Source organism: Myotis davidii, unplaced genomic scaffold (genome assembly GCF_000327345.1).
Source record: "Myotis davidii unplaced genomic scaffold, ASM32734v1 scaffold32, whole genome shotgun sequence".
Classification (NCBI taxonomy): domain Eukaryota; kingdom Metazoa; phylum Chordata; class Mammalia; order Chiroptera; family Vespertilionidae; genus Myotis; species Myotis davidii.
This window is the reverse complement of record NW_006286587.1, coordinates 611,342-623,198: the sequence shown is the minus strand read 5'-3', so window position 1 is coordinate 623,198 and position 11,857 is coordinate 611,342. Positions and strand designations below refer to the sequence as shown.

The 11,857-nt window shown below is 44.7% G+C and overlaps 1 protein-coding gene across 1 annotated transcript in view; it reads right to left on the bottom strand.

Annotated features, from left to right (window-relative positions):
- Positions 1-4,079: 4,079 nt before the first annotated feature.
- TGM6 (transglutaminase 6) overlaps positions 4,080-11,857 on the bottom strand; it is a 45,894-nt gene continuing 38,116 nt past the window's right edge. Inside the window, exons 9-13 of the mRNA XM_006758113.1 lie at positions 9,225-9,328; positions 8,906-9,148; positions 4,839-4,993; positions 4,417-4,550; positions 4,080-4,233 (exon numbers count right to left, since the gene is read on the bottom strand). Of these exons, the coding sequence (XP_006758176.1) occupies positions 4,080-4,233; positions 4,417-4,550; positions 4,839-4,993; positions 8,906-9,148; positions 9,225-9,328 (790 nt within the window). The remainder of the gene's footprint in view (positions 4,234-4,416; positions 4,551-4,838; positions 4,994-8,905; positions 9,149-9,224; positions 9,329-11,857) is intronic.

Here is an 11,857-nt window from a genome sequence, read left to right as displayed (position 1 = left end):
CAGCCCAACCAGATAAATGTACCAGCTACAAAGAAGAAATCAATGTGTAATTAACCAAATAGTGTATATAAGCAATGGCTAAGCCTGCCTGGGGAGACAGAGCTTTGGATATAAATGCCCCATCTCCTTTACTTGCTGCAAGTAAATACACTACCTTGTGACAACCACATTGTGGTCTTAAAGAGTGCACCCAATGCAGGGATGCTGTCAAAAACAGCATTCTCAGTGGCAAGCAATCAGAGGCCACTGTCATGGCTAACTTAAGGCCTCCATGCTAATCGGGGCAAGCAACAGACGGGTAGACCAACTAGAAATTTAACAAGGGACATCTGGGAAGTGGGTCTTGACAAGATCCTACTTATTTCCGGTGGTCTGGAGGACTGTGCCATGCCCAAGGCTGTGAGCACCTAGGACAGACCGGAGAGGACACAGCCGAACATGAGATCTTGTAAACATAGAATGTAAAAGATGGGTCCCCTTGTAGAACTGCCCGAACTTTGAATGCGATATCTCTGACTAATCACATGCTAACCCAGGGTGACTGCTAGGAAATCAGGCTTAAAATTAAAAACAAGAATAAAAAAAAAACAATCATCCTTGGCCAGTGTGTTAAGTGGTTACAGCATTGGCCTGCATATCAGAGAGTCATGGGTTCAATTCCTGGTCAAGGGCATGTACCTGGGTTGCAGGTTTGATCCCGGGCCCTGGTTGGGGTGCATGCAGGAGACAACTAATGTGTCTCTCTCCTCCCCTCCCTCCTTTCACTTTCCTAAAATCAATGGAAAAATATCCTCAGGTGAGGATTAACAAAAACAAAAACAAAAACAAAACAAAACAAAACAAAAAAACAATCAAACAAACAAACCCCCCTCAGAAGCGACCTGCCCAGTGTTCCTGGTGATGCAGGACCTGGTGGAGAAGCTGAAGCTGCTCGCTAGGAGGAGGAGCTCCTCTGGAGGAGTATCCGGATGCTCTCGCGCAGACACTGTTTTGTGCTGCCTACCGAGCCTGGCAAACAGTTCTACCTGTTTTGCACTTTGGCTGCTTGGCTGATTAACAAAGCAGGACGCCCTTTGAGCAGCGTCAGGAATATGATGACCCCAGTGCAGCCATATCTAACAGACTATCTGAGCTTTGGTCATTTGGGAGAACTGCAGATTTTCCTTCTTCGAAATTAAAGTTGGGTCATGGAGAGCACGTATGCTATGTTCTCGAGTGTTTAGTTGAAGAAGCATTACAATATATATTGGTTTCACCTGCGAAAAACCAACATGTGTGGAGGAGAGGGCCCTGGTCAGATCCAGCTTTTATATTTACCCCTGGGAACCGGGCTGGAATGCTGACCCCCACAGCATGACGAGCTGAAGAATCCAGGGGTTCACCACTTCTAACATATTTCTGCCCCACTACCTCATAGGGAAAGGAAGGTGAGCTCAGACCCCTGGTCCAGTGGACAGGTCATGTTTACCAGAGGGGTGTGCGGGTCCCCATTTGAGAAGCTCAGATGTGGATGAGAAATATAAAACCAAGGCCAGGAGCTCGATCTGGCTGGGGTCAGAGCAACATCAGAACTCAGGATAAGGCTGGATGAGGGCTCGGCGTGGGATCAGAGCTCAGACAGGAATCAGGGCTCAGCCTGGATTCAGGGCTCAATCAGAGATCAGGATTAGAGCCCAGTCTTGGTTCCGGACGTAGCCTGAAGCCAGGATGAAGGCTCAGTCTGCTGTGAGGACTGAGTTTGAGGTTGGGATGAGAACTTAGTCTGGGGTAAGAACTTAGTTTGAGATTGGGGTTGATCCTCAGGCCACCTCTCAATCAACATCCTGCACCCTAAACTCCATCTCAGAGTCACTGGGAAGCTCAACCTGCGACAGCTGAGCTTGAAGAAGATGGGCAGTGGCATTTGCTGGAAGAATGAGGATCTGGGGCCACCACCAGGGGAGGCCATCTCAGTCTCCCTGCTGAAAAGATTGTCTTTTGGACCAAGAGTGGGAGGATCGCCTCCGTTGTCTTCAGCCCCCAGTGCCCCTTCTTACTGCTCAACCTTGAGGAAGTGGCTGCCTGCTCTGAGCCTCCAGCTGCCCGTCTCACAGAGGACCAGCATCCAAAACTAGGTTTGGAAAGAGGGTGTGAGAGCTGAGGCAGCACAAGGGTCTGCATCCACTCATCTGGGTGCTCTAGGCTGTCCCCATGCTGTGTAGAATCATCAGAGAAATGCCTTCACTGAGGCCTTGGTCACAAGGATCATCCATCAAAGACTGTCCATGTATGTGCCTGACCCCTTTTTTGAAAAGACCCACTATGTAAGTGTTCCCACTTGAGTTTGCATCAAGGAGGTGTCTCACTGTAGATGAGCCTGCTTTGTTGCTGTTGTTCATACTTAAGTTATGTCAAACACACTCAAAAGAGTCAAGAGGCTTTGACTAGAAATAAAATAACAAAGATTTATTCAAGGGTCTTAGGGTTAGTAAACTGGAAACAAAACTCAGAACATTCAGAATGTTCTGAAGGGGGGGAGGGGAGAAAGCTGAGGGTTCTTATAGTAAAAAGTACATTCTTGAGAAGAATCAGCCCTCTATTCTTAGTCTATGGGTTGGTCTGAGATGGTAATCTTCAGATGTCCAGTGACCTGGACAATGAAACAATTTCTTCTCAAAGTTATTCAGATAGTCAACCAGAGGATATGATGTATAGCCAAGTATTGTTGTACAACGACCTGATGTGGGTCCAGGTATTCATGCAGGACTGGAAAGTTCAGTTAAAAAAGAATAGAATTGCCCTAGCCGGTTTGGCTCAATGGATAGAGCGTTGGCCTGGGGACTGAAAGATTCCGGGTTCAATTCCCATCAAGGGCACATGCGCAGGTAGCGGGCTCAATCCCCAGTAGCAGGCATGCAGGAGGCAGCCGATCAATGATTCTCTTTTATTGTTGTTGTTTCTATCTCTCTCTCTCCCTCTCCCTTTTTCTCTGAAATCAATAAAAATATATTTAAAAAAACAATAGAATTGTTTCCTCATGCTTCAGTCTACTTTATTTTAATAATTTAGTAGCTTGACTGTTGTGACTCCAATTTATTCCTTCATGCTAGTCTTCAGTTATATGGTTAATTATCATTCCTTTGACTGTGTAGAACATTTTTGAGCTGATTTTCATGTCTGGTGTGGTTATCTTCAGAACCTGGAAGTCTTCACACTGGTCCTCATCCCAGGGGTCTCTATCCTGTTTGATGCTAAGAGTGTGATTGTGCATAGCTAAGCTGCTTGAGGATGTTCTGCAAAGTCAACACTCTCCTGGTTCCAAAGAAGTAAATCAACACTGGGCTGGTTGCATGAGATCATTTATGACCATAACTAGATCAGATTTGGGACTGAATACCCAAAATGTAACCCAGTCTTCATGGTTCCTTTTCTATCTTCAGCTTCTAGGCAGAAGTAACCCTTCAGATTCTGGGCCTGGGTCTTCATTGAGAGAAAATCTCCCATCCCTTCACATCTAATGCTTTTTAGGAACATGACTTTGGGGTAAAATTTAGAGGGTGTAAATAGCAAGCACAAGTGTGTGGTCAAGGCTCCTCACTCTATGTAAAATGGGGGTGTTAAGAAACATTTAGGTTTTAGCTTAAAAACTTTTGGGCTCTTTGTAAGAGCCAGGAGAAGAGTTTTGGGTCTGGTTGTGCTCAAAGCATTGAAGAGCTAAGAGAGAAGCAACGAGAATCAGGAGTCAGCCAAGGTGACCGTGATCTGCCTGCCAGGAGGTAGCAGTGCCAGGTGGGTTGGGGTTACTTTGATGCTTGATCTGTCAGCCTCCAGCAACCAAGGTGATGAGATGAAGATGGTAAAGGTTCCCTCCATAATCCACCATTGTCCAAAAGTGTAAGGATTACTGAGTCTAAGACCTCATTTTACAGACAGGAAACCAAGGTCCAAGAGTGGAAAGGACTTGCCCAAGTTCACAGAGTGGGGCAGAAGTTGAAGCAGGACTTGAACCCAGGGCTCCTGGCTTCCACATGGCAGAGACAAAAAGGTGAATGGAAGAGGAACAGGAGCCATCTCCTCTGCTCTCATCCCCTTGTGGCCCATCACTTGGCTGTGGCCACGTGGATGATCACAAAGCCCTTGATGTCTGAGAAATGGGGGCTGACAAAGTCCACCTGCAGCTGCCTTAGGCCACTCTTGGAGGGGGTGATGTTGAACTGGACCAAAGCCCTCTCCTGGGGCTCCAGGCTGGGTACACTGGGGGAAGGGAAAAGGAGAAAAGCAGACCATCAGCCCTCTCCCATTCCTGAGCTGGCCTGCCAGTCCGTGGCTCTCCAGAAACCTCAAGATCAAGGTCACATTAGCAGCTTCTCTATAGCCCATCTTAGAAGAAAGGCAGCCCTCCCCCCACACTTCCACCCTCCCCAGAGTGGCACTTACTCAATGCTGAGCTGTCCCTGGAGAAGGCCGCTGCCCTCCACCATCAGCATACAGTCTTTTACTTTCTCCAAGAGGGGGTTGACCACCATCACTTCCACTACAACTGCTACCCCCACCATGGCCGGGCCCAGCACCTGGAGGGGCAATACCCATAAAATCATCCCTTCTCATCCTCATTTGCCCAGGAAAACCCATAGTCCTGGTGGGTCAGATGATGGGGCAAAATTATCTCTACCCCTTGCTTTCACACACCCAGTTACCTAGCTCCATCATTATATCCATCCCCCTGCATCCATGCCATTTCTCCTACCCTTGAGAGGTGAAGCCAGAGCCAGAAGCACCCCCCTTCCCCCCGCCCCGAGCCTCTGATTTCCTCCCGCAGCTCGGCCAGGAACAAGGTGGTGGATGCGGACAGGGGTCACCTTGATGGTGATGAAGTCCTCCAGAGTAATGTCCTTTTCTACCAGGAGCTTCTCTCCTTTGGTGACAAGGCACATGGCAGCCAACAGGATCTTCTTGTCCTCTGTCAGGTCTTCCTTATATTGAGAGTAAGATATTGTGATTGGGATCTTTTTCTCTGGAAGGGAAAGAAGAGGTGGGAGTTGGGAATCCAATGTTCTTTTTCAAGGGGACCCAGAAAGAGGAAGGAAATGTTCAATTCACAGCTATACTCTTTCTGGTCCTTGCAACCAACCGGAGGAAGGCATTATCAGGCATTATCATTACCAGTTCGCAGATGAAGAAACCTAAGGCTCAGAGAGGGTAATTTCTTGTCCAATGTCACTTGGCAAGTGAATCAAGGAGCTAAGATGAGGTGGAATTCAAATTCAGGCCAGTCAGCTACCATGACATCAGATTGTCTCTCTAAGAGTTCCTGGAAATGTCTTTAAACTTTTCCTAGTCATTCCGGATGGAAATCTCTCAGTTCATCAATCATTCATCCCATCAGGAATTCACACACTGTCTATTGAGCACCTGCTATGTGCTCGGTGCAGAGAAGAGGGAGACCAAAGACCTGTCTCAAGCTTCCAATCGAGGGAGGAGGCCAATTTCCTCACAGTTCTCTCTTGTTCCTCCCTATGAAGGCCCAGTCCTAACCAGCCCTACCAATAATGAAAAATCTTCACTGATACCCCCACGCAGTGAGCTTGTGCCCTCTGCCTTCTAAGCTCCTCTGGTCCAGGCTATCTCTGTCTCTCACCAGCCACAAACACACTATGTATTCTTTTCTTGTGAGTATAGGTTACCACAGGCCATATCTGACTGTCAGTCATATTTGGGCTATTTTTTGACATACATATATAATTATTACTTAGGTGTACCATGTCCTTCCCAGTTTGTTCCAGACCCTACCATCCTCTACTGCTCTATTGCCACTGCTTTCCTTATTTCTGTTTCCTTCCTGCCCCTGAGTTTTAAACCTGTGGAAAAGGCCCATAAAGGCTTGAACTTGGCTCACACTCTCTGTTCCCCGAGAACTTTGATAAGGAGCATTTACAAAATACCTACAGCTGACAACATACTTTACGGTGAGAAACTCAAAGCTTTCCCACTCAGATCAGGAACAAGGCAAGGATGTCCCCTCTCATCACTCCTTTTTAACATTGTACTGAATGTCCCAGCTAAGGCAATAAGACAAGGAAAGGAAATAAAAGGCATACAGATTAGGAAGGAAGAAAGAAAACTCTTTGTTCACAGATGACATGATAAGATTTGAAAGAACAACAACAAAATCCTGGAACTAGTAAGTGATTACAGCAAGGTCACAGGCTATATGATCAATATACAATCACTTTCCTATAAACTGGCAATGAAGTGAGATTTGAAATTAAAAACACAGTACCATTTACACTAGCATCCCCAAAATGAAATACTTGGGCATTAATCTGACAAAATATGTACAAGATCTATATAAGGAAAGAACAAAACTCTGACGAAACAAGTCAAACAAATAAACAAATGGAGAGATATTCTATGTTCATGGATAGGAAGACCCAATATTATTGAGATGTCAGTTCTTCCCAACTTGATCTATATTTCAGGCAATCCTATCAAAATCCCAGTAAGTTATTTCCTGGACATTAAAAAACTGATTCTAAAGTTTATGAGGAGAGGCAAAAGATCCAGAACAGTCAGCATAATATTGAAGGAAAATAAGATCAAAGGACCAGCACTACCTGATTTTAAGATTCACTAAAAGCTACAATAATCAAAACAGTATGGTATTGGCAAAGAGCAGACAAATACATCAATGGAACAGAATAGATAGTCCAGAAATAGAGCCACATAAATATAGTCACAAAGGAAATAAATGAAGAAATTATAGTTTTTAAAAAACGTAATGCTGAAATAACTGGACATTCAAATACAAATAAACAAACATGAATAAATGTAGGCACAGATTTATAGCCTTTACAAAAATGAGCTCAAAATAAATCATAAGCCTAAGTGTAAAATGCAAAACTATAAAATTCCTAGGAGAAAACCTAGAGATCTTGGGTATAATGGTGACTTTTTAGATACAACACCAAAGGCACAATCCATGAAAGACAAAAATTGACAAGTTGGACTTCATTAAAATTATAAAATTCTGCTCTGTGAAAGACATTGTAGAGAGAATGAGAAGACAAGCCACAGACTGGGAGAAAGTATTTGCAAAAGATGTATCTGATAAAGGACTGCTGTCCAAAATATACCCTTAAAGTCAACTATAAGAAAATGAACAACACTATTAAAAAATGGGCAAAAGATCTGAACAGACACCTCACCAAAGAAACTATACAGATGCATATGAAAAGGCGCTCAACATCCTAAATCATTAAGGAAATGCAAATGAAAACAACAATGAGATACTACCACATACCTATTAGAATGGCAAGACTCTAAAGCAGTGACAACACCAAGTGTTGGAGAGAATGTAGAGCAACAGTAACTCTTGCTCATTGCTAGTGGAAATGCAAAATGGTACAGTCATTTTGAAAGACAGTTTGGCAGTTTCTTAGAAAACTACACATACTCTTTTACCATCCAGCAATCACACTCCTTGGTATTTACCCAAAAGAGTTGAAAACTGTCCACACAAAAACCTGCACACAGATGTTTATAGCAGCTTTCTTCATCGTTGCTAAAACTTGGAAGCAACCAAGAAGCCTGTCCTTCAGTGGGTGAATGGATAAATAAACGGTTATGTCCATATAATGGATTATTATTCAGCACTAAAAAGAAATGAGCTACCAAGGCACAAAAAGACATGGAGGAATCTTAAGCATATGCTTCTAAGTGAAAGAAGCCAATTTGAAAAGGCTCTATGATTCCAACTATAGGACGTTCTCAAAAAGGCAAAACGATGGAGACAGTAAACAAATCAGTGGTTGCCAGGGGTTCAAGGAGAGCGAGGGAAGAATGAGCTGGTAAAAAAAAAAACACTTCGCAATTGTAGGGCAGTGAAACTATTCTGCATGATATTCCAGTGGTGAATACATGTCATTATACATTTGTCAAAACCCACAGAATGTACAATACAGTGGACCCTAATGTAAACTATGGACTTTATAAATAATGTATCAATATTAGCTCATCAATTATAACAAATGTTCCACACTAATGCAAGATGTTAATAATCGGGAAAGATGGGAGGTGGTGAGGGGGTATATGTGATCTATCTGTACTTTCTACTCAAATTTTCTGTAAATCTAAAACTGCTAAAAATGTCCATTAATTAAAAAATGATAAATGTTAATAAATTTTATACTTTAATAGACATACCATTTGGCTCAGTAATTCCATGTTTGTGAATGTATTCTAACAAAACAATAAAAAATTCAGGTGAGAAAAAGGAGATATATATATATATTTGCACCAAGATGTTTACGTTATTGTATTTTTAAAGATTTTATTTTTTATTTAATTTCCTGCAGTTTCATTCTGATGGGTTTGGATATGAATTTGTGTGTATGTGTATATATATATATACACATATACACACACATATTAGTGTATATATGTATATATATATCAGTATATTTGATGTTGTCCCACTTAATCATTACAGAATAACAAACCTCCCAAAATATATTGGTTTACAACAACAATTTATTATTATTATTATTATTTTTATTATTATTATTAATTTTGAACTGGGCCCTAGTGCTAAGTATACTAGATGTTCAAGTTTAAAAACTCTACTACTATCATCACTATGTTTATATTAATTATTATTATATGTGAACATAGCTCATACAGTGCTTGGCACATGGTAAGTGTTCAAGGACATGCAGCTTTTATATCATTAGATGTGGGAAATCTTAGAAAACAGAGGGAGCTATTACTAGAAGCTAAAGACACTTGGCTCAAAGCACAGAGACAGTGTTGAAGGATGCTACCACCACCAGAACATCCGGGAAAGGGCCTGGTCCCGCCTCCCACGGTTGTCCCTCTGCAGCGGTCGGGTCATCGGGGAGGCTGACGGAGGCCGCCGTGCTGCCCTTACCCTCTGGGTACTTGTAGAGGCCCGTGATGTCCACGCGGGAGTCGCTGCCCACAGCCTTGGTGCTGATGCACCTCCCAATCTTCTTCGTGTCTGAATACACACGTTCCCTGCTGTCATCCTCGTTCCAGAGCCAGGTGATGTAGTCTGCGTTGACCTCCGCAAACACAAAGGGGCCGTCATGGGCCAGGTGCACGTCACCCTCACGGATGGCAGTGACGGAGGCCGGGCCGCACCGGAACACGCCTGGGCAGGGGGGTAGCAGTGAGCAGCATGGGTGAGGGAAAGCAGGTGTCTGGGACCCACCCGGCTGAGCCCATACCTTCGCTCTCCTCCTGGGGGGTGGCATCCAGAACCTGCCAGCCATTGTAAGAGGGGCCCAGGTCCTGCCGGGCAAACCAGCTCTCATTCCAGACATGGAAATTCCTGCCACAGAGAGAGGAGGGGGCAGGGTGGCCTACAGTGAGCACAGAGGCCCACGTTAGGGGAACTTCCTAGTGGGAGCCATCCCTGGGCCGGTACTTTGCAAGGGTGCTGAGGCGGGATCTTGTGAGCCATTCATTCAACTGGACGATGCTCTATCCACTTAGCCAAACCAGCCAGGGTAGTGTTTGTATTTTTAAATAGCAATAAGCTGGCAACTACACAAAAGAGGGGAAAAGATAAAAGACATCACCATATATTTTGCAGATTACACATCTACTAAAATGATGTTAATGAAAGGCTTATAAAAATTTAAATTACAATGTAAAGTGTAAAGAGCAGAGCACCAATGAGTATTTGCAATATAATTAAAACGATGTTTTTCAAAAAGCAAACAAGCATTAAAAATTTGCAAGGAAAATATGTTCACCAGTAGGTGGGTGGCAGGATCATGGGTGATCTTTCTCTTGCGTGCGCTCAGTCATTAATGACTGTGTATTACTTTCAATATGAAAAAAATTGCTAAAAGCCAGGAGAAAGTATATGTTAATTAATATTTCATTATAAAGTGTGATTTAGATTTTGTGAAAATTAAATGACACCTCCTTCATATGTTTTCACGCCTTGTCAAGATACACAAGTTTCCCTCACCACAAACTGGCCCAGAGTAACAGTTTCTTTGTTTAATTGAATCCTTAGAGTTCAGAAGGTATGTGAAGAGATAGATAGACAAAGACAGAAAGAGGGAGAGAAAGACAAAGAGGTAGGGAGGGAGAGAGAGTAGGAAAAAGAATAATCAAATGGGATACATTTATTAAATCATAGATGAAGTGCCAGGTGTAAAAAGTCCTTGAAATACATATTTAAAAGCAGTTAGAATAAAGTACCTTAAAATTGTGCAAAAAATTTCAAAAGGATGATGTTTTGGCTCAAAATATCAAGAATGCATTTCAGGCAAATGTACCGTTAGCCCGTTAAGCACAGTCCGTGTGGGCTGACCGCACCCACCTCTCCAAGGTCTGTGGTCAGGCCGCAGGGCCAGCTGCGCCATGTGCCCGGCTTTTGCATGGGCTCTTGGTCAGACTGGTGTGAGTCCTGCCTCTACGCAGACTGATGTGTGACCTTGGACTGGCGAGTTCACCTTTCTGGGTGTGAGTTGAATTCCCAGGACAGGGCCTGACATGTGTAAGCACTTAATAAACGTCTCTTACTCACCTACCCCTCTCATGCAGGGCACCTGGGGAAGGCAACACAAGCGTATTCCACAGGGTATGACATGCTCCCAGCATGTAAATGTTCGTACTAATTTGATAAATAGAGACTATAAATCCTCTCACTATTAGGTCAGTTTGCCACCAGATGATTGTGACTTTTATGACTATTCTCATTAGTGAGCCCCTCCGAGCCTCCGTTTTCTCATCTGGAAAGTGCAGATTAGAGGCGAGGCCCTGATCAAATGCTAGGAATACCTTCTCCTTTCCTGGGAATGAACGTAGGATTATGGGAAGTCAAGCCTCGCCCCCACCCTCCTGGAAAGGTATTGGGCTGGCCCGGTCCCACCTGGCAGGGCAGGCGGTCTTACCTTCTTCGGGCCCCAGCCGCACCGCCTGGGACTCCCGCAGGATCTCGGCCACCGGCCTGCGGGTGTAGAGGATGGTGGCACAGCTCACATTGACTCGGACCCGCTGGGCCCGCGAGGTGAGGTTGGTCAGGCTCAGGGCCAGCTTGAGGTCGTGGCCCAGCATGGGCGGCTCCAGCACCTTGAACTTGCCCGCGATGCTGGGCTTGGTGGCGGGCTCTAGCAGGTCATCGCGCCAGAGACCGCGGCCGCCGCCCCTGCGGACCCGGGCCCTCCTCCCAGAGGCTTCCACTCCGAACAGCTTCCTCACGGCCTTGCAGTACACCTGCCTCTCCTTCCGGGACCCTGCAGGGCACCGCACATCTCAGAGCCAGGCCACCGGCTCCCATTCCCCCTCCTCTCTGGGCAAAACCACCGCCCTCTCTTCACGTTAATTTCCCACGCTGCCGGAGGTCTCCCATTGGCAGCCCAGGAGCCATATGCAGACCTCAGCCATATGCATTCTGTTTGGTTCTGGACTATTTCAATAACTTAAAAGTTTTTATTTATTTATTGCTTTTTAAAAAATATATATTTTTATTGATTTCAGAGAGGAAGGGAAAGGGAGAGAGAGATAGAAACATCAATGATGAGAGAGAATCACCAGACTGGCTGCCTCCTGCAGGTCCCCAGTGGGGAGATGGAGCTGGCAACCCAGGCATGTGCCCCTGACCAGAATTTAACCTGGGACCCTTCAGTCTGCAGGCTCTATCCCAGTGGTTCTCAGCCTTGGCTGCACATTAGAATCACCTGGGAATCTTTTTAAAATCCTGATTTCTGGGTCTCATCCTCCGGAAATTCTGTTTCGTTATAGGGGTTTTTTTTTTTTTTTTTTAGAGAGAGAAAGAGAGAGAGAACACAAATCAGTGACCATGGCATAGGCTTTGGCAGATGATAAACAGGCACTACTGTTA